The sequence below is a fragment of the Epinephelus moara genome, chromosome 13 (genome assembly GCF_006386435.1).
Source record: "Epinephelus moara isolate mb chromosome 13, YSFRI_EMoa_1.0, whole genome shotgun sequence".
In the NCBI taxonomy this organism is placed as follows: Eukaryota; Metazoa; Chordata; class Actinopteri; order Perciformes; family Serranidae; genus Epinephelus; species Epinephelus moara.
The window spans coordinates 1,568,022-1,591,397 of NC_065518.1; the positions used below are offsets into that span (position 1 = coordinate 1,568,022).

The 23,376-nt window shown below is 42.2% G+C and overlaps 2 protein-coding genes across 2 annotated transcripts in view; both read left to right on the plus strand.

The window, feature by feature from the left end:
• srcin1b (SRC kinase signaling inhibitor 1b) overlaps nucleotides 1-23,376 on the plus strand; it is a 183,511-nt gene that overhangs the window by 159,325 nt on the left and 810 nt on the right. Inside the window, exons 11-18 of the mRNA XM_050059518.1 lie at nucleotides 1,166-1,341; nucleotides 1,463-1,593; nucleotides 6,403-6,550; nucleotides 10,740-11,064; nucleotides 12,306-12,648; nucleotides 12,741-12,883; nucleotides 19,335-19,487; nucleotides 19,604-19,705. Of these exons, the coding sequence (XP_049915475.1) occupies nucleotides 1,166-1,341; nucleotides 1,463-1,593; nucleotides 6,403-6,550; nucleotides 10,740-11,064; nucleotides 12,306-12,648; nucleotides 12,741-12,883; nucleotides 19,335-19,487; nucleotides 19,604-19,705 (1,521 nt within the window). The remainder of the gene's footprint in view (nucleotides 1-1,165; nucleotides 1,342-1,462; nucleotides 1,594-6,402; nucleotides 6,551-10,739; nucleotides 11,065-12,305; nucleotides 12,649-12,740; nucleotides 12,884-19,334; nucleotides 19,488-19,603; nucleotides 19,706-23,376) is intronic.
• Nucleotides 1-23,376, plus strand: part of plaub (plasminogen activator, urokinase b) — a 396,726-nt gene that overhangs the window by 38,762 nt on the left and 334,588 nt on the right. The gene's annotated exons all lie outside the window — the stretch shown is intronic.

Below are 23,376 nucleotides of genomic sequence, written 5' to 3' on the forward strand. Positions count from 1 at the left end.
AGGTTCTGAGCGATGAGCTGCAGGTTCTGAGCGATGAGCTGCAGGTTCTGAGCGATGAGCTGCAGGTTCTGACCGATGAGCTGCAGGTTCTGAGCGATGAGCTGCAGGTTCTGAGCGATGAGCTGCAGGTTCTGAGCGATGAGCTGCAGGTTCTGAGCGATGAGATGCAGGTTCTGACCGATGAGCTGCAGGTTCTGACCGATGAGCTGCAGGTTCTGACCGATGAGGTGCAAGTTCTGACCGATGAGCTGCAGGTCCTGATCGATGAGATGCAGGTTCTGGAGGCACCTCTCCAGCTACCTGTCCATGCTCCATACTTGGTCCGGACGGGGACTTTGTCGGTGCTTTAAGAATTACACACAATTACACTTTTTGTCTTATTTGCAGCTGCAAACGTCACACTGTCCTTTTGTGATTTCACCCCTCAGTTACCAGTTAATAGGTTGAACTTGAATTGACACATTTTCATATTACAAACAGGTGCGACTGACTCGTATAATGACCAAGTACAGTTGCGCCCTCGTCTCCAGTCCCTTGCTACTGAGCTCTCACATTAGTGATATCGTTCTGTAGCCGTGTGCTCACATCCTGCAGGCAGCAGCGGGCTGTGCTAACGTCTGATACAGAGGCATCAGTGTTAAAATTAGACGGTTTCATAACCAGTTAAAAACTCCACTTCGTGTTTTAGTGCAGTTAGTTTTCACACCTGATGTGCACTGCACCATAGTACACATGAACCGTGCCTGAGAAAGCCTTTTCAACTGGACCTGGGCACCAACATGGGCACCGTGCCTGTGTACAGTACACAGCGTTCACACTTGGATCTGGGCCCAGACTTTGTTTGTGTTACTAAACAAAGTCGGTAAAGTTCCAATGCTAAATACCCCAAAGTAAAATGGTAACACACACACACACACACACACACACACACACACATTTCTTCAGGACAGGGTTGACTAGCCCTTTATATAAAGCACCTTGGGCTGTGTCTAATGTCTGAGAGGTTCTATAATATGATTGAATCAACAGCTCTCCAACTACAACTGAACATTTTAACCTTTATCGAGTTGAAGTTATGGCACGATTGTTGTGTTACAGAACATTAGTGTAAAAACAGTGTCAAACGACGGACAGGTAAAACTAACCAGGTGTGTTGGTGTCCCAGCTGGAGAACCAGGACTCAGTGTTGTCCCTGCTGAGGCAGACGGAGTCCGAGCTGAGCCTCATGATGCTGGACGCCATGCGCACACAGGAGGACCCGCTCCAGAGACAGCGCCTCCTGGTGGAGGAGGAGAGACTCAAGTACCTGAACCAGGAGGAGCTGCTCATCCAGCAGCTGCAGTGAGTTCAGAGCGCCACTGGTTTATCTAACGAGCACATTAAATCAAAAGGTCATATGTCTGCTGGTGTGGAGAACACACAGAGACAGCACTGAGTGAATCTGTGACCTGCACCTCCACAGTGACCTGGAGAAGTCGGTGGAGGAGCTGCAGAGGAACTCGTCGGTGAATCACGGCCTGGTGACGGAGCAGGATGTGGAGCAGAAGAGCAAAGAGCTGAGGATGCTTGGTGAGACGCTCACTGAGCTCAAAAGTAAGTGTTGGTTTCACCTCCTGTGTGTGTTTTAGAGATTATTGAGGCGCTTTAGTCATTTTGCACGTTTGTTTCCATCAGTCTCGGTGCTGGTACCCTTAAATTGCATCAAATTTAAGAGCAGCTGGTTTCAGAGAGTCCAACTACTGCCTGGTGTACACCCCCCCCCCCACCACCACCACCAACCCCCCCGCTGTTCAACCACTGCTGCAGCCTCATTATACACGAGCACGTTTCTTTCTTCTCATCGTAAACATCCCATTAAAACACCAAAACCCACAGTGAACGTATCCACTAATAAGCATTATGTGTGTATCACAGCCTGATATATCTCCTTCCACTGCGCTGTACAGCTTCTATTGTCGTCCACAAACTATTTAAACACATCAGTGAGTCACCCTGTTGCACTGGGTGAACACATGAACACTCACTGTAGTTTATTTATATTCAATCCCACGAACACCATCCTGCTGCTGACACAAATACTCACCAGAGCACCAAGAGGGGATTAATCCGCCGCTGAAAATAGTCCCCAACAAATGCATCATTTCCTCTTTGTTTGATAAAAAGTGCAGTGAGCAGCTGTTCATCATTGAGCCTTTTAGAAATGTAAATATTTGTCTACAGTAGGAACCAGTGTGTTTGCACTGCTCATACATCAAGTGCAGTGCTGCAGCTGTAGTTTTGGGTCACAGATCAACAGGCCTGCTGTCAGGAGGGGTCAAAGGGCCTTAGCCCAAGGGTTTAGGAGAGGGCATGCAGAGGTCAGGGGTACAACACTTTACTCACTGACTTACATCACTGACAATCTGAACTTGACTGCAACATTTTCACAGTAGCAGCAGCGGGGTCAGATGTGCAGAGCTCACATGTGCTGGCCACTGATGTTAAGATACAGAGTGAACTGTGGCTAAAACCCCAGAGAGACCAAGCATGTGACGGGAGCAAAAAGGCGATGGACAAATTTATTTTTCTTTTTTGTAAAAAGGTTTTAATGATGTTCAAAGTCTTAATCCCACAAAAAAGATACAAACATATGTATTTAACTTCAATTCAACCATTCCTCCCCGACTATAAAGAAACACTCATCATCAAATATGATGACAAATTGAAATTAAGATCCCTGATTCCATCCTCACCGCCCTTTACGCTCGTCATTATAACGGACAGCCAATCTGTCATTATTATCAGTCTCTAATCCTCTGTCTGCCTGACCCTCCCTGTGTCCAAGGATATTCGTTTATTTAAACAAGTCTGGGCTTTTTAATGGTTCTTTATTATATTTTTCATTTTAATAACCACTGTATGTGAACACATGAATGATTCAGACCTGCAGCACTGGATCTGAAATAATAAACTGCTGTGAAACAACACGACCCTCATCCATTTCACATCAACATCAGTTCTGAGCTCACTTTGGTGAAAGTAACACAAAAGTAGTGTAATAAGTAACTGATTACTCTACACAATTAGTAACTTATTACTTTCAAATGAAGGTAACTAGTTATATGTAATTTATTACAATTTGAGAGGAACATCCCCAAAACTGAACTGAATAACGGCCAATCCCAATTCTCTTCCCTTTTTTCAAGTTTCAAGCGCGCTCGTCAGATAGATTCCCCTCAACGACGAAGGGGTAGTGTTGAGGGGAATTTCACCTACGAATTGAGACGCCACTTCATGCAAATTAGCGTAACAGACGTGTTCACCTACGCCACGCGCATCGTCAACATAGGCTTCTTGCACGGAGAACTCTGTAGATGTTCATGTCAGCTACATTGTGAATTAGCGATTTTCAAGCGTTCATATTCTAACTCAACGCTAACAGATAACAATGCATATGCAGAAACAACACATTCCAACATATTTTGGAAGTTTTGCATGCTTATTTGGGAAAATAGTACTTATAATTGTGCAATGGCTTTCTCATGGAGGCTGCCATCTTCCTGGAACTCACCTGGCGGGATGGTTTCACAATGTTGAGATGGGTTCGTAAGTGTGCATCGCACGGCCCTTCAAATTAAGTGGGGATTTTAAGGGTTGAAAACCACTTCCCTAAAGTTTGGGACACCCTCGCCCTTCACAGGAGCATGCAAAAACAAAGGCTAGGGCCAATTTTGAGGGGAAGTGTGAGTATTGGGACGGACCCTAAGTCTTCAGACAGCAGTTGAGAAACAAAACACTGGAACGTTATGTAGGTCTTTAGGAGCTGCAGTGTTTATTCATGTCAAACTGAAACCTACTCCGTACATTTACTACGACTTCATAACTTTACTGCTAAATTCCTCTGTGCTCCGATCACTAACACCTTCCTGCTCCGAGCACATCTCTCTTTCTCGTCTCTCTTGCTGACCCACATACACACTGTGCACTGAGCTCAGCAGGGTGGAGGTGTGGAAAGATGACGAGTCTCTCTTCATCTTCTCCATCCTTCAGTCTTTTCTCTGCCACATCTATTGACCCCATATTTTCAAAAACAAACACTGTGTGACTTGTGTCATAAAACTGTATGGTTGTGTAGCCTTGCACATTTTTAAGTGGGTTTATAGAAATCCTGGAGCTTTGTCTTTGTGAGTCTACGACATATACCTGTGTATCACGTACACTTCAGCAGTGGTGGTTCTGAAGTACTCAACATCCAGTCTCTGAAAAGCTTGCCAAATCAGATCATGTTTTTTTTGTAGGTGTTTCTCGCGGTCTCGGTGTCTTAATGTGGAATTTTAGAGGTTTTTTTGATCATTTGTATCAGTTCTCAATTGTGTGAAAGTTTTGTCCCCGTGTCCATAGTTCCTGGTGGCTGGCCTGTAGTTTTAAGTACCAGGGACCAGTTGCGCATCTGAAGTTTTCTCCTTACGTATGACACTTAAGACTTAGGGTCTGATCTAATACCCACACTTCCCCTAGAAATACCCACTTGCACTTGGTTGTGTGCGTTCACGTTTAGGCTCGTGGTGTCCCAAAACATAAGTGAGGTAGTGGAAGTGGTTTTCAACACTTAAAACTCACCCTAGATTCCAAGGGAGCCCCGACCCACACTTCCAACAAAATGGAAGATGAAACACCTTGCGAAGTCAGCAACTTCAGCAAGTTTTGGAAAACAATTTGTTACTGTACGATCAGAATGTAGGCCATACAAACAACGGATGGTTGGACTAACATAAACTCATCAGCAACTCAGTTGAACACTGCGTCAAAAGATTTAAACAAATCGACTTACCTGAACAAAATCGATCAGAACTAGAAGACGTCGTCGGCGCCTCCTGTTTTCAGCATTTCTTCTCTGTTGATTCATCAGACGGAGAAGAATAAACAGAGCACACGCCACAACACAAGCGCTGGAGCCGCCATTTTCAAACCTGAATGACTATCGCTATCTTGCATCGCTACTACGCATGACGTATGCCTGCACGTGGGCCACGCCAATTTGCATGAAGTGGTGTCTCGTTTCTTAGGGAAAGATCTCTACTCTAATATTTCTCACCTCCCTCATCAAGGGTTATCTCACAAACGAGGGCACTCAATACCAAGTGGAAGATTTAAGGGGTATTTGAGGGACTTACACAGTTGACTCAGGAAATTGTAAACTAATTTACTGCGTTGAATTTTTTTTTACAGCGGTACAAGTTTCCATGGAGATTGTTTGTTTGCTTGGACTCATGATTCTGTTATTGTCTCACTAAGTTGGTTCGTAGTTAGATGGTAAAAAGAAGACAAGAAAAACTTATTGGTCAGAGGAGGAAAAGATTAAACCTCTGGAGGAATTCAATCACAGAAAGCACAAACTGCAAAGTACATTTGATCCCAAATACCAGAAAACAGAAAACGACTGAAGGGAAAAGCAACGAAAATTTATTCAGTCAAATCTATGGTTCAAAATCAAAAGCGTAGTCACAGAAACTCTTCTCAGGGTATGTTAGTGTTTTTATTTATCACCATAAACTCAGTCATATTGAAGTTAAGTTAGAGTCAGGGGTACCTTAAGTGTTTTGTTTAGTGGTCGAGGGATTCCTTAAGTATAAGACCACGACAAGAAGAAAACCATGAATACTTAAGTGAATACTTTAAGGAAAACCCTAAGGAGAAAATGTTTAAACCTTTGGATTTTATTATGAGGAAACCTTAACTAGGACTTAAAGGAAAATCTTAATTTAAGGTGTTTTGTGCAGCTGGCTCCAGGTTTGTCTAGTCTGTAAAATTGATGTTATACAAAGTCCCAGATGAATATTTATGAGGCTTCTTGATATTCATGAAGTTTCAGGTTTGGCCTCTTGTCCTGCAGCTCTGACCTGTGTACTTCCTCTCTCCGTCTTGAATATTAATGAGCACTTCCTTTTGAAGCTCCAGGGGGCCTCGTTATGATAATGTGTGCTGACCACTCCCAGTGTCCGACACTGTGCTTTGATGCTGCGTTTGAGTGGCAGTTGGACGGTTTCTCAGGACAGCAGAGCGTCCAGCGTTTGAGAAACTGGCTGTGAAGTGTCCACACACACACATACACCCACAGACCAACACAGGCTGTGTTTTTGTTACGTCTAGCATGCCCTTCTCTCTGACTTGGCCGACCTCCACTGAATCCTCCTTCTGGATATGACAGGAAAATCCAGCAGCTTCGAATAGCTGCAACAGAAACAGCATCGTGTCTTCCCCTCTGTAATCTCCCCCCGCCTCCATTCTCCCACACATCATTATCTCAACACATCCTTGTGACAATGCCGCTCTCTCCTCTTCATCCATCTGTCTTTCCCTCGCTGTCGTCCTCTCCTCCTCATCCCTTCTCTCTCTCTGTCTCTCTCTGTGCCTCCCGTGCAGACCAGTTCCCCAGCCTGCAGAGTAAGATGCGGGTGGTGCTGAGGGTGGAGGTGGAGGCTGTTAAGTTCCTGAAAGAGGAGCCTCACCGCCTGGACGCTCTGCTGAAGCGCTGCAACACCATGACCGATGCACTCAGCACGCTCCGCAGGTACACAGATCAAACTCTCCTCAGATACTGTCTTAATAAACCAGGTCAACCTGCAAACATTGTTTTTTCTCTTGTTGATGTTTTATGGAGTTTGTTTTTTATTTCTTAGCCTGCTGTAAGACTCAAACCTGACTCTGACTTTTTTTTTATATCCATGTCATACTTGAGTTTTGGGTCGACACAACCTGATTCCTCACTTTGAGAAATATAAACATGTTTTTATTTATTTTTCATTTGCTTGCCCATTAAAAAGTACAATTATTTTAAAAGATGCAAAAAACACAGACACACGTGTACGACGGCACTTTTACCGACAGATACTCAGATAAACATGGATTTAAAGCTGAAATAGACAGAAATCTGAAAAAGGAATAAAAAAGTCAGAATTTGAAAATCCCCCCTCCTCCTGCAGCTCTCCCTTTCCCGTCCTAAGCCCCTCCCACCAGACGACCACGGTCATATGCACATGTTTCATACAGTAACCCAGTGTCTCCTGTATATTGATTTATTTAATGTTATGTCATTGTTTCACACGGTGTATTAACTCACTGTCCCCCTCATTGCCCTGACCTCTCTCTGTGTTTACCTGTTTATGGGCAAGAATTAGCAAGCTAACGTTAGCCACCTCCTCCTCGCTCCCCGCCACTGTGAACTGCCTCCCTGTGAAGAGAGCGGGCAGCAGCTCCAGAGATGGACTTTTTCTCAGTGGCTGAAGCAGCTTAAATTCAGCCAGCATAAACCTCCAGCGCTGGGTGTCATAGCAGGTTGGTGGCCAGCAGCAGCGCTGTCTCTTATTTGTGTAACTGCAGCAACAGAAAGTTTCCTGAGGGAAGTGGCGGCTGTCTGGTCTTCTGTAGCTGGGGTCTGCGCTGTCTGGTCTGGGCTGCTGCAGTTGCTGACAGGGGATCCGTCCGCAGAGCTGCTGCCCACACTCCCTCCGGTGGTTCACAGCGGCGGGAAGAGGGGAGGACAGACGGTGAGGTGGCTAATGTTAGCTTGCCAACTACTCCCAGCAACGAAGGCTTTAGTGGCGGGGAGTGAGGTGGAGAACACACTGTGATTTGGGGCTCTAGCTAACTAGGCTACGTAAATGTGAACTTGAATCTGCAGCTGTTAGCCTTTGGCTCCAGTTAGCAGAAGGCTAAACTATCAGCAACAGTTTCTCTCCATCTTTGAAACACTTTGCAGATATTGACACATTTTATTTTTTACCTCTCACTGTTTTTGGGTTGCTTTGCAGTGTAGGCAGTTGTTGCCAATTCTGGTATAGCAACTTTCTCTGCAGGATTCTCCAACACTGAATCAGACTTTCACTAAATGAACATGCACAAGCATCTGCATCTGTAGAACAGCCAATAGGAATACCTTCTCTCTGAAATGACCTGTGATTGAAGTCTCATGTCACAGGCTAGATTTTCTAAAGCCTGAAAACAGAGACAAGAGGAGGTGCAGAAGTCTAGTTTTCTCTCAGATCACTTCAATTTCAATATTCTCAGAGTTTAATGTGGGATGTTTGCCCAGTGACACCAAGCTAAAACTGCCTAAACAGAATTACATTAAAGAATAATAATAAAGGATAAATGTGTTTTAATATGATTCTGTCATTTAAAAGAAAAATATCCACATTTAAAATTTGTCTAAAAATTGATGTTAAAACTGAGATAAAACTCTTTTTATCCTGGCAGAACAGACCTTACGAAGAACTCCTGAGGATGAGTTAAACATTTAAGACATTTATAACAGAAGTCTTGCTCCTCTCCTGCTGATTCGTTTTGTGTTTCTATGAATGATGAAAAACTATTTCTGACGTACAAACGAAGCATCAAATAATGCTGCAGGAAAAATGTGCTGTGTGAATACTGAGAGATACATCAGAGGAGGTTTAGTGAGAGCGTCACTCTCCATTACCGTGTTAACGATTGCTGATGCCGTTGATAGTGAGATGTTCTGGTCAGAGCGAGTTCATCAGACAGCATCCGAGATGAGGTGATCGTTTCATCAAAGCACGTTGTTAACAAGGTTGTTGAGAATCCTCCTCTGTGTCGGCCGCTGTATCTTTGCAAATGTTTTATTCTAGTGCTGATACCTTCCCAGAGCTTCAGCGCTGATATCAGAACCAGTGCAACAAAAGCCTTTTTTTAATCCAGCGAACACTCGCAGTGGTTAAATATCTGAACACAAGCAGCTCAGCCTGAATAAACTGGAGTCTAAATCAGGAACTATCTGATAGAAGAATCAGTAAACAGGATTACAAATGGACTAAATATTTAAAGCAGGCTTTGAGAACACACACAGCGAGGCGCAGAGCCTCAGTACAAGATCATCAAATTAACAAACGTCACGCCTAACTTTCCCTCGTCTAGGTGCTGTCTGTTGCATACAGATCCCAAGAAGCAAGTTTGTTTCTACAGTATAAGTACAGTGCTGGATCGAGCATATTTGGCGCCCTAGGCAAGCCCGTGATGGAGGCAAGAAAGCTGAAAACATTTGGTTTTACTGGAGGAGACTCCTGTTTTTTAATTTTGATGTCCTTGTGGCATTTGACAGTTTAAAGGTTTTAACTCAGCCCTGCTGAATATTCTGTTATTCAGTGCAAAATGTGAAGTGATCGACAACGACTGCAAACAAAGCTGCAAACTCATTGAATAAAATCATGATGAAAGGATGAGGTCAGTAAATAGTTTTAAGGATGAAATGAAGCACTTCAGTATGAGGACTGCTAGTTTGTCAGGCATTTTAAAGGTAGCTCATGTGTACTTAAAGGTTCAGTGTCTCTGGGCCTGTTTATACGGTTCCATATATTTCTGAAAACGGTATTTATCTTTGCGTTTGCACCCATCATTTACACGTAACCGGCGTTTTTCTCGACAAAAGCAGAAATTTTCAAAAACGGCTTCCAAAGTGAAAGTTTTTAAAAATATCCATTTCTGTGGAGACGTGTAAACAGGATAGAAAACAATGGCGTTACAACCCAGTTTGCACATGCCCATTAGGCGCCTGGTAACCACAACAACAATGGTGGATATATGCCGGGTTGTCTACGTTTTGTTAGCACTTCTGGGACGACTTACGAGCTTAAAAATGAATGGAATGAATGAGCTCTGCTGTGTCCAATATTAGTAAGTGCACAGCAGCTAACTATGCTACATAAGGTTAAAATGTAGTTTATCATTGTTTTTAAGAGGAAAACAAATCACTGTGCATGTGCAGAACGTCCTTCTGTGGTGTTTGACATATGGTGTATCGCCACCTACAGCCTGGCGTGCTAACTGCAGCAAAAAGCTGACATTTTTGTGTTTTCGTGTAAACAGGGATATTGTTTTCACAACTGATCGTGTAAACCTGGAATTTTTTAAATACGGGATAGATAAAAATCTGTTTTTATTTGTATCGGTATCCGTGTAAACAAGGCCTAAGATTTAGGCGGATTTAGTGGCATCTAGTGGTGAGGATTGCAGATTGCAACCAGCTGAAACTTCTCCCGGTCAGAATTCCTTCAGTGTTCAGTGTTCAGGAGGTTTTTACAGAGAGCTGAATTATCCTCAGAGGTCTCTTCGTCTTTAAAACAAACAGACCAGCTGATTAAAGCTGGTGGAAACACTGAATGAAACAGAATGAAATGAATGAATGAATGAAATCAGTGTTTTTCTGTCATTTTTCTACCTGAAAGCATGAATGTCTCCATCTAGAGTCAGTGTTGGGTTTGTCCCTTCTGGGCTACTGTTGAAACATGACGGTGCAATATGGTGATCTCCACAGATGAGGACCCGCTCCGTATGTAGCTATGTAGCTATATACATTACATCACTTTACTGTAAAACAGCCTTTAAAATGGAAATGACAACACTTAATGAGTAAACTGAGTGTTTTATTTCTTGTAGTCTGCTTCTTTAACAAAGTTCAGGACTTCATTAATCCCACACGGTGGAAACTAACACGTTACAGCAGCTCAAGAGTCAGAAGCAAGATGAAAAAAAGCAAAATAAAGTGACTGAGTGGTAAAATAGGATACAAATAATACAAATAATACAAATAAAATAACATGAAAAAACAGAATCTCCGTACACCTTTAATGTATACCTCACTGTATGTCCATGACTGATGGTTGCACAGGATGACTGAACACGTGTGGAGTATGTTGACTGTAAAGATACAGAAATACAGCCATGTTGTCCTCTGTGTGTTGTAGTCTCTTGTGTTCCTCCTGTATCTACAGACAAGTGACAGAGGGAGTGTGGAAGGGCCCTGAAGACCTCTCTAGCCAATCACAGAAGAGATCGGAGGACATGAGTCGCAGCTCTGACCTGGATATCCTCAACAGTCCTCCTCTCAGCCTCACTGACCTGAGCACCAGCGCCGGCCTGGCCAACTGGATGCCCGTGCCCGCCGGCGACGCAGACACCTCGGGCCCCGAGCAGGACATCCAGCCCTCGATGACCTTCAGAAACCGGGTCCTCGATGAGCTGCCGAGTCGACGTCCTGCTGATAAGTCTGTGTCGGCTGAAGTCAGACTGGTAATCACATGTTGACTGTTTGTGTTTGTCTTCATTCTCAGATCGTTCTTCTGTTGATCGTCTAACACTGCTCATTATTCAGCGCTGTAAATACGTTGGGATTAGCCAGCTGGCCATTTACATTTGAAATCACATCTGAAGGTGCTTAAACGTCTTATTTAGACTCTGTGCACACAGCAGCTGCAGGAAGTGGTTTATAAACCCGTTCATCAGTGTAACATTAGAAAACACACTGCGTCAATGTGTCTTAATTATGTTTCACCAGCTTGGCCCACATGTCGTTTGTGTGTTTCTGTGGAGGATGAAAAATAACTTAGGCATCATTAAATAAATCAATGTATGAATAAATACAGGAATAAACAAATACAGATATAATAAATGTATATAGTCATATATAGTAATTGATAAACACAGGGATAAACATAAATCAATTAATTAAGTAAAGAATAAAAAATGAATATACAAATAAAGATTGAAATAAATAAATAAATAAATACTGAAATAAATACATAAATAAAAAGCAAATAAATGTAAAAATAGACACAGGGATAATCTGATAAATAAATACAAAAAATAAATGAATTGATTAATATAAATTAATAAATGTACAAGTAAATATAAAAATAAACAAATAGTGAAATAAATAAATAAATGTATAACAATGAATATAAAGATAGATGCAGGAATAATTAAAAGAATTGCAGAATAAATAAATGCATTCATTAATAAATGTGTAAATTAATACAAAATAAATAAATACAGGGACAAATAAAAAATAAATAAAAGAATGATTAATTCTGAAAAATAAATAAAATCAAATCAGTATAACTAATTAAATAAATAAGATAATAAATAAATGCTGCAATAAATATGGAGGTAAACAGATAAAGTCATTAATAAATAAATAAATACATAGCTCATAATTACACAGCACATAAATAAATAGACATCTTTAATTTTATTTTTAGATTTTTCTCCAATTATTTATTTCTGTATTTCTTTGTCTGTATGTTAATGATTTTGGAGGCCCTCTGCATTTATTTATTTATAAATGCATTTATTTATTTATTTATAAATGCATTTATTTATTTCAGTACCTGATTTTTTAATGTATTTATTCATTTATTTGTTCCTGTATTTATTTGTTTATACATTTATTTATTTATTGATTGATACTTGTGTCATTTTTCGTCCTTCATATGTTGCAGCTCATCATTTGTCTGTGTTTGTATATGTGTCAGGCGGCAGAGCGGGACTGGGAGGAGAAGCGTGCCAGCTTGACCCAGTTCAGTGCCCAGGACATCAATCGCCTGCTGGAAGAGACCCAGGCCGAGCTGATGAAGGCCATCCCGGACCTCGACTTCGCTGCCAGGCACATCAACAAGCCTGCAGTGCCCCCCAAGCCCCAGATCACCATCCCAATAACCTCCACCACAGCGACTTCTCCTGCGGCGGGGACCACTGGGACCACAGCCACCACCACGTCAACCACCACACCCAGCGGGGACCAGCAGCCTGGCAAAGTGCAGCTGGCTGCCCAGAAGCTGAACAGCATGGAGGGGGCTGGTTCACATCGAGGGTCAGGTGGGTTGATGTGTGTTTGTGTTGTAATAAAGCCGTGATGAGGAAAACTTTTACAAATGATTTATGTTGTTTGTGTCGTCCTCTGTTCACAGTGGATCTCAACGTGGCCAGGTATCGCACAGAGAAACCCTCCAAGTCTCCGCCCCCACCTCCACCTCGCAGAAGCTTCCCGTCGGCACACGGCCTCACCACCAACCGCACCGGAGAGGTCATCGTCACCAACAAGAACATGAAGGTGAGACACTTTCAGAACCGTTTTTGGGAGCAGGTGAGCTCAGCGGTTGCATCTATTTACTATCAGTCTGATGTTTCCTGCCATCACCTGCACCACCTTATGAGGACTGACAGTGCTGTGCATGAGGCATGTGCTTATGAATGAGCTCATATTTTATGAGATGTTTATGTTTTGTGTGCAGAAATCATAACTCAGTAAAAAGTACATTTCTCTCTGAGCTGTTTTGGACTACAAGTATAAAACAGCAGGTAAAGAGACAGATGACAGACAAGTACAAGTAGAAAGTTTAACACCACCTAAATGAAGAATTCCAATATGCTGTGGCTGAGGAGAGTTCAATTAATATTTGTGAACATGAGCTGCTCTCTCTAAAAGCCAGAAACCAGAGACACAACTCTCAAACTGTGATGTCATAGAGTATAAATTTTGGAGCTGCTTCATAGACAGTGAGCGGGAGACTGATTTTATGAACACACAGAATGTTTGTTTTCTTTTTTTACACACAAATGAGCCTCATTCTGTTGTTTCTCAGCTCTGACACAGAAAACGTTCCCCTGACTGCTGTCACTGTCACCTAGGACCTAGGAGGCCTAGGAGGCCTAGGAGGCTCAGGTGAAGTTTTAGAGTCCTCACATCACTTGCAGAGATCCAAGGGGAGAGGAGGTAGCAACACAACTCCACCTAATGGAGGCTGACGGCGCCCCAGATTCAAACGTCCAAAAACACATAATTGAAACCACAAAATATCTCCATACTGCTCGTCCGTAGTGATCCAAGTGTCCTGAAGCCCCGACATAAAAAGTTGTTTGGAAAAACCTCATTTGAACTCTGTTTTTAGCCTCATTGTAGCCTGTAGCTCTGACTGCCTCTCTGGGCACCACGCTCACGTGTGCACGCTTGCGCGCGAGACCGTGAGACACGGGCACCGCGTTCATGTGTGTTCACGTGCTTTCGCTGGTATCGCGTGCAAGCGTGCACACATGAGCTAATTAAATTATCAAAACTTAACATTTTATACTTAACAAGAATTTCACAATGGTGCTACTGTCTTGATTTCCTATCCAGGACTTTCAAGGCTTGTTTATGAAGTGAGCTTATTGGTTTTAAGACAGTCTTGTTTACTTGAGACCAACATGATATGCAATAATGAAAATAAAATAAAATCATAGCATTCAAAAATGTCACAGAGGCTTCGACTGTTAACGAGTTCCTGATATGTCCAAAGTTAGCTATGTTATATTTCAATACATTTAATATGCCTTCTGAATGTAAGAGTGGGATCTAAAGTGACATCCAGGTAGCAGATCAGTGTGGATCAGTGGCGGCTGCTGGTCTTTCAAACAGGGGAAGCTCACTTTAAGTTTACATCATGAAATGTGTCATACTGCAGCGAGGCAGTAACTTATAAAAGGAACATTTAATTGAAGCCTTTTATCAACCACACTCGCCACGCCATAGAACCACAGCAACACATACCTCAAAGATTTTCAGATGGGTGTGAAAATGAGTGATATCGCTTATGGAAATAAGGAACTCCGGACGGCACTCTATCAGAAGACTCCACTCGCAAATATCCGCATGGGACTGAGCTTGAAATGCGAAGCACTGTCAATCACAAAGGGGTTCAGCCTTTTAGACACTTCCTCCAATCATCATGCACGCACCGCTCCATTAAGTCCCAGGGAAGCTGAGCCTCCCTGGAAGTGACGATCTTGTTGCATTTATCCAATGAGCGTCTCGCTTTACTGCATGAAAAAACCTGCTCAGCGCTGTCTCATAGGAATGCTTGGAGGCTCCGCATCCACCGTGCTGACACGAGAATGTATGACAGGGAGGTCGCGTTTGAAAACTGGTGATAAACAGCTGACGTTTGAACATCATAGTCGTGATGTGAAACACATCCTAGTGCACGTTTAATGCAATGTAAATTCTTATTTTAATGTAAATTCAATAGTGCATATTTGACAATTTATTCTATGAAATTTTAGGGGAAGTTCAGCCTCCCTTGTTGTCTCAGAGCAATCGCCCCTCGTGTGGATGAACAAAAACTGAAAACAATAGTTTATGTCGGGTGGCAACGCATGACGTGACACTGTAAATGTAATAATATATTACCTATAAACCTGTTGGTAACATGTTGTATCACCTCGTTACTGCTAAATCGTTCTATAGTGCTGTATTGATCTAGAACATTTTTCACCACTCATTGTCTGTGGAGCAGCTCCAGACTTTGCACCCTATGACATCACAGATTTGAGTTCTAGCACTCTAGTTTTTTAATTTGGGAGAGTTATGCATGTTTCTTAACGGGCGTAATTCCCCTTTATGGTTGAAGTAAAGCTGTTCCCTGCTGATCTACAGTGTTAGTTAGGGTACTGTTAATAAAGCTGTGTTTGCTCCTGGAGTGACAGCTGTCATTAAAACACTGACCTGGTTTGTATCTTGTGAGCGAGTGAACCGCGGAGCCTCTGAATAAACACACAACAGATTGAATTAATGATGTGACAGTGAGCGCGGTGCTGCTTTGAGTTTCACTAACAGCAGCTCTGCGTCTAATTTTAGTGAGATATTTGAGGTGAAACACACCTCCATGGTGCTGCTGTCAGTTAGAAGCTTCAGTGTTTGTTAATGCTGATAAATCTAAATCTCGCACAGACCGTCCTGCAGGAGCTGATCCAAAATATTATCAGAAGCCACTTTAAGAAGCTGCGGCGCATGCATGTTCTTTAAGCCCTGGATACTTTGAGTCAGGGGAGCCTCTAGCTGTCTGAGATCTGCAGCTTCACCTGGAAATACAGTCTCAGTGGTCTTGTGTGTAGAGACACAGAAACATGTTGGACTCTGACCCACATACTAAGAAAGCTGCTCTCACATGTCATGTTGGCTGGAGGCAGGTTTATGTTTTGGTTCTGCTGCTGCTGCAAAGCCTCCCTGATCCACCTGCTCACCCTTTGTGGACATGCTTGCTGAGTCCAACTCACTTTTGTCTCCGGAACAGTCTGAATCCTTCAAAGTGTTCATTCAACAAGGTGCTGGAACCTTCCTCAGCGACCTCGACCATCAAATGTCAAGTGGTTCCTTATTAGATTAGATTTTTTTCAGTGCGGTTCATTCACAGTAAAGGTCAGTGTGAGGTCTGTGAGATGTGTTGAATAGTTTCCATGGTGCAGGGAGGCTTCTGTCAGAGATGAATCACACTCAGAATCAGCTCAGAGATTTTCTTGGTTTCATTTTTGGGGTTGTTGAGTTGATCTGTGTGTCACTGGTTCTCTGTCAGTGTGTGGCACAAACAATATGTGTTGCCAACTATCAGCATCACATCACTGTTACACTGAGCGCTCAACAACAAGAGAGTCTATTGTCCTGTGAGACCTTCAGCACAGCACACCCACAGGACGCCTCTGATTCTGTTTCTCTTGTTGTGTCGAAGCTTTCTTGGTAAACTAGATAATCTGAAGAGAGTGGATCTCTACAATAGTGTAGTCTGTCTGTTTCTGATTCTTCAACAGAGATCAGAGTTTCTTTGAAAGCAGCTGTTTGTGACATTCAGAGCATATCTATGATTCAGCGTCAGATTCAGGTTGACTGCACATAGTTCTCAACATGGAGGTGGTTGAGCTAGCAGCTAATGGTGCTAAAAGTGCCAACAATGGTAACAGTGTTGACAGAGCTACCAGTCATAACCAGGGGGAAACCAAAGGGACATGGGCACCATGCTTACACAACAATGCCATCCTGATATCAGCAGTGACTGCAGTATGAGCACAGTGCAGAGCAACCCAATGAGCTAGCACATGCAGTAACATGCACACGCCACTGGACTGTTTACCACAGCAAAGAACAGAGAAGCTCCGATTACAACATGTTCAGAGCAGGGCTGTCAAAATTGACATTCGAATATTCCTTCTAAAAATAACTTAGAGGTTCGAACCATTCGAATTTTTTTTTTTTCGCATTATGTCCACAAGAGGGCAAACTAATACAAGGAAACATACGTGTATATGTATTAATACAAGGAAACATAACTACTTGTAGGTATTTTTATTTCAACATAAACGTCTTTGAAAACATTTACATACCTACACATTAAAACACATAAAACAATTATCTATAACATTACGTTATAAACGACCGCGGACCTCTCGCTCGCCCCCGCTCTCTGACCCGTCAGGCCACACCGCCCGCGGAAGCGTTGCAAATAGCCTCGAAGCGAAGCCAGTTTCCTTTCGGCGCCCATGTTAACTGATTGTGTCATCCACACCGGCTGCGCCGCAACGCGCAGCTCCGTGGCCGGCGTGCGCCCTGCAGCAATCGTTTCGGCGTCTGGTCTATTTTCTGCGCGAGCCACGAGTGAATGTGTCAAGCCGGGTGACGGAGACAACAGCTGGGAGCAGAAATGCTTGTCGACCAGCGTGGAGAAACGCGTGTCTGATGTGAACGGAAGTGCTCCGGCTCGTGCGAGAATTTCGGTGCGCTGCGCTTCGCAGCACTTCCGCGGGTGGTGTGGCCTTATGCAGTGTGTTCAGTGCAGCGGCCCAGGCCAACGCCCCCTCGCAAAGAGGACAGCTGCGGTGGTGTTTTTTTTTTCTCCACAATCGAATATCAATTTTCACATTCGAAGGTCCATTTTTTTTTTCAAATTCAAATTTAAATTCGAATTTAGAATATTTGTTGACAGCCCTAATTCAGAGGCAGCATGACTTAATTCTCTGCTCAGAACTAGGGCTGCAACTAACGATTATTTTCACTGTCGACTAATCTGTCGATTATTTCTTCGATTAGTCGACGAATCATTTCATTGAAAAATGTGTTAAAATGTTGAAAAATGTCGGCCTGTCTCTCCCAAACCCCAAAATTACGTCATCTAATGTCTTGTTTCGTGCTCACGCCAAAGAGTTTTAGTTCACCGTCATGGGAGAGTGTGTAAAGCTGCCAATATTTGAACGTAAGAAGCTGCAATAAGAGTATTTTGGGTACTTTATAGTACTTTTCTATGAAAAATGACTCAAACCAATTAGTCGACTACTAAAATAGTCACCGATTACTTTAATAGTCGATTAGTCATCGATTAGTCGACTAATCGTTGCAGCCCTACTCGGAACGCTGTTACTGAACTTTATCTTCACATAGCAAATAAAGATCTGCTGTTTTTATTAATGCTCTGAATGTTGAATACACAACCTTTGCGTCTGTTGACATGGTACTAACATCCTGACCCTGGACATCTTTCATCTTCTTTGAATTTATTCATCCATAACTGTGCTATGATTTCACAGTATCACTGCCTTTCATCTTGTATTTCTTTCACTAGGTCCACATCACGCACGTATATAGTAGTGTTGTATATTTGTATGCCTCCAAGTTGACGATAGCTGCGCCTGGAGGCATTATGTTTTCAGGTTTTCTGTCCCATCCCTGTGAACACAATATATCAAGAATGTCCACTTCCTTCAGTTTTGGCACAAACGTCCACTTGGATTCAATGATGTACTGATTAGTTTTGGTAGTCATAAGTCAAAGGTCAAGATCACTGTGAGCTCGTCTGTCTCACCCTCATGAACCTGATATCTCAAGAATTCCGTGAGGGAATTTCTTCAAATGTGGCTCAAAGTTTAACTTGAACTTGATGATGAAGTGATTACATTTTGGTGGTCAAGGGTCAAAGGTCAAGGTCACTGTGAGCTCATCCATCTCATTCTTGTGAACATGATATCTCAAGAATGCGGTAAGGGAATTTCTTCAAATTTGGCACCAGTGTTCACTTGGACTCAACAATGAGCTGATTGGATTTCTGTGGTCAAAGGTCAAGGTCATTATGACCTTGCATCTGTCTCACTTTGGTGAACACAATCACTGTCATTGCAGCTGAAACAACAATGACTGAGACGGAGAACAGTGGCTCTTTCTTCTGTGAAAATTTACCAATAAAAGCTTCTAAACACAAGTGGACATGTTCCAGCAGGAATATGATCTGAAATCCTGAAGAAATAAATATTGACAACCAAGATTACGTGTTTTCCTGACGTTAGCATGTAGCTACATGTAGCAGTGTACGTAATGTAAGCAGACGACCATATCAAGAAATCCGTCACAAGCTGACGTCAGTTTGTCTCAAAGTAGAGTGTTGAAAGTTTTTGCTCACAGGGATTACTCTTACATACATTTACCTTATTATGTGAAACTCTGGCTGTGTTTATGTGAACTTATTATGTGAACATCTCACATTGTGATAATGTTATAAATGTGACAGAAAATAAGAAAAACTATGAAAGGTCCCCTTTAAAATAACAGTTTGAAAGTAATGACTGGTTGTTTAAGCTGAATTTGGGGGTGCAGACAGCTGTGAAGGATCCAGCTGATAACCTTTAAAGATGAACAATGCTGTGACAGCTTAGTCTGGCGTGCTCGTTATTTATCAGCTTTATTTAACATCTTTGTTTTCTCCTTTCAGATGGAAGAAGATGGCGAGATGCCCAAAACTCTGGTGAAGCTGAGGCGGACCCCCTGTGACACGCCTCGACCTGCCTCGACCCCGCCTGTGATCGCAGCATCCGCCATTCAAGACGAGGACAACGAGGAAGAGAAGATTATCGCCGAGCTGGAGGTAAATGACTGATTTCTTAGTTACACAGAGGTTCATGTTGCTGATTTGTGCTGCTGTATGTTGGTGTGATAACATGTCTCTGCCACATTCTTTCATACAATCACCCCGGATCAAAGATATTTCAGAGAGCACCTGTAAAAGATTGTAGTAAACAGTACAGCACCCAACCAAAGGCCACCCCCACCCCTCCCTGCACCTCTGGCTCCCCAGGCAGAAAGGTAAATTTAAAACCAGCCCTCTCTTTCTGCCACGCCTGTGGACTCTGCTTCTACTCACTGTCCCTTTGACGTCCTTCTCCCTTTTTGATTCTCTACTTTACTCCTTTATAACCACTAACACACAAAGTGTCAACACCTCGATCAGAGCAGAAGTCCAGCTGAAGATGAAAAACTCTTTACAGTCATAAAACTGGACCAGTTTAATCAGAGATAAATGAGTGACCTTGATAGATTGTGTTGGTCCTAATGCTACATTACAGAGAAATACAAACCGTACTAATGAACCTTCATTAATATAGGCCTATATTTTATCTCCAAGTGCACGTCACACACTGAGCGAGCCGCCTGTTAATGACGCTGTGGGCTAATGGGCATGTAGCTACTTCCATGTTTCAGATGATACGTCATGTTTGTAGTCGACCAATGAAGATGAGTTTACATATCACCTTGGGTTCGTCCTTCACCTTCTCAAAATGATCCCACACTTTGGATTTCCTGCCCGACATGTTATTAACTAGCCTGTGGAATAACCGCAGGTACCAGCCCTGGAAATTAACCTGACTCCTGTCTGACTGCTGAGCGTGGACACTTCCTGTGTCTGTCCTTTCAAAGTAAAGTCACACATGCTCCAGTCATATAGGTTTGGATTTATTTTGACGAGGTGCAGCTCCTCATAGAGTTTCACGTTTTTGTTTGTTTTTTTCCTGCAGCTAGGTGACCAATGAAATCTGGCCGACTAACATTTGGCAGCTCTAAAATTTACCACTTTAATCTCAGAAAATATCCAAGATTGGCTAATACCAGCTCTAACCATGACTTCTTTGCCCTAATAAATCCTAACCGCTTCTGATCCATAATAACGCATTGTAGGGATGGGTGCAAATAGCAGAATAGCTGCAGTTTGATTTTTCTCACATGGGTGCAAAAAGCCACCCAAAAAAAAGTTATTTTACAGGGTTTTGTGTTTGCTTTTTACCTCCGCCAAGGAGGTTATGTTTTCGCCGGCGTTTGTCTGTTTGTTTGTCTGCAAAATAACTCAAAAACTTTGATGAAATTTTCAGGAAAGGTGGATAATGGGACAAGGAACAGATGATAAACTTTTGGTGGTGATCGGCTGAAGCAAAGTGCATAAAATAATAAAAAAGTCTATCGTCTGACAACCTCAGCAGCAATTCCAGTTTCTAAAGACAGTGAAAATAGCGCTATCTGGTGGCCGGAAAGCACGTCTTGTTCTACTTGCTAAATATTGTTGTAATTCTAAAGTTCTTGTTCTACTTGCTAAATATTGTTGTAATTCTAAAGTTGAAATTAATGTTCTGTGTTGGAAAATACAAAAAAACATATTATATTCTGTGTTGGTACAAAATAAAAACGAAATAAATACACCACAGTGTCTCCATGGTGAAGGCATATATAACCTCATAATGATAGTGATGCAAATAACCTGATTGTGATGCAGGCTGCAAAATCTGATGCAGAGGGGGAGGGAGTATCACCTACTTGGCGGAGGTCTGCACTCTCTGAGTGCTTTTCTAGTTTGTGTAAATGTCATATAAATAACAGTATTTTTTTTTTCTTTTTTAATTTTATTCAAAATATTAGTCATAAAATAAAGGTTGTAATTTGTATATTAATAAAATAGGTGACACTGACACTTTTCTCTGCAACGTTCTAAAATGTTTGGTCTGAACTGGGCTTTAAACGTCCCACTCATCTTCTTAACAATATCAGTTCACTGGCACATTTTTATACGCACTTAGTTTTTATTTCTGTTTCGTCCCAAATATTTGACTCATCCCACATGACATCGCTGTTTAATGAACATCAAAGAATACAACATGTATCTTCCAGTAACACATTTCAAAATCAAAAGGAAAAATGTTGTCTGTATGTACTAATGTTTACTTTCAAATAACATACTAACACGAAAAATGTCAAATAAATAATTAAAGGAAAAGCAGAAGAAAGAAACAGATGTTTATTCTATAACATGACCTGCAGTGTGGTTCTGGTTGTAGATGCTGTACTGATCTTCTCTTTCTGACCTTGTTAACAGTTCCTCCGCTGCCTTCCTGCTTCCTCTGAACATGATCTCATCTGTGTGTGAAGCTTGCAGTGATTTTTGTTTGATCGTCTCAGTTAACTGGAGCTTTTACAGTGTAAACACACAACCTTGTAATTGATGGTGTGATGTGCAGTGAGTCATGGATTGAGGCAGATGATGTGTTTAGTTTCTGCCTCGCACACTGAAGCACTGAGGGCTCGTCTTGACAGCTCCGCTGTCACATTTAGCTGAGTAAAGAGGTCTTGTTTTTGTAGGAATTATCGCACAACGGCGCTAAGCAGGTAGCTGTCAAAATAAAGGACAGAGAGGGAGGAGGGAGGGGAGGGCGGGGATTCAGGTTCAGAGCTGCAGACAGAAATGTTTCTCTGTAAGAATCTATTTTCTCTCATGCAGGTGTTTTAAATTCAGACCCTGTTTTTACTGGCTGAAGACACGTGGGCCACTGTGCTGTGTTTAACGTTGTTGCCAACAGTGATTAATGTCAGCAGAATAAAACTCAGGCTCTGTTTTAATACTGGTCATTAACACAATATTTCCCGTGGTGGAGCATTTTCATTTTCTGTGCACATGCTGTTTACAAATGCATGAACAGGACCCGCCCGGGACCGTCTGCAACATTTATTTACTTTGTGTTTATTTGTTTACTCACACAGTGAAAATAAATACATAACGTAAAAAGTCAGAGCGGGATTATAAAGGGTCACAACACAAGGAATGAGTCACACAGCAGCAACAGATCTATTATCACATTTCAGACAATCTGATGATTACAATCAAGTCATCATCTCTGCAAAGCTGATTCTGTGAAAAAATAAAAGGGTAAACAAGCGTCAACAAAACATAGAAATCAAGCGAGGAATACGTTTATTCATCTGCTGTCTCTGTGCATGTTGGATTCATCCAGATGTTATAACACCCTCACCGAATGGAACAAAGAGATCAATGTCTCCCATTTACTGGAAGGTCTCCCCCTTGTTCCTCAGGGACAATGTCAGTTTGTCCATCACATTATATCCATTACTGTTTACACCCACTGTTTAGACGGGAGGTTCCCTTTATACCAGTGTTTTGCAGGAAACCAGTAGATTTTACAGAAACAGATCACGTCTAAAAGCAACTTCCTTTAAGACACAACATCTTACTGTTTTTTAAAGGACACAGATAATCTAAAATATCTCCAAGGGTTCAAGATAAATTCTCCAAAAATATTTGACTAAAAAATATTTCTTAACACGTTAAACTATGTAAAACTTTACAAAGTTAATTGGAATTGAATTCAGATTCAAAGACTTCTGTTGAAAGTTGAAATAATCAATAAAGACAGAAGGGAAAAAGTCTTTGGAGAGATCTTTGTGTTAGTGAGCCAAGGAAGGGGGTGAAGCTGTTGGAGGTGTGGTCAGGACCAATAACCTCTGTATGTGTGTGTGTGTGTTCCACGTTTTTCTCCTCACTGACTTGGTCAATCCATGTGAAATTTGGCACAGTGGTAGAGGGTCATGGGAGGATGCCAATGAAGCAATATTACATCAATTGGCCAAAGGGGGGCGCTATAGCAACCCATTGAAATGTCAAACTTTGAATGGGCATATCTCATGCCCCGTATGTC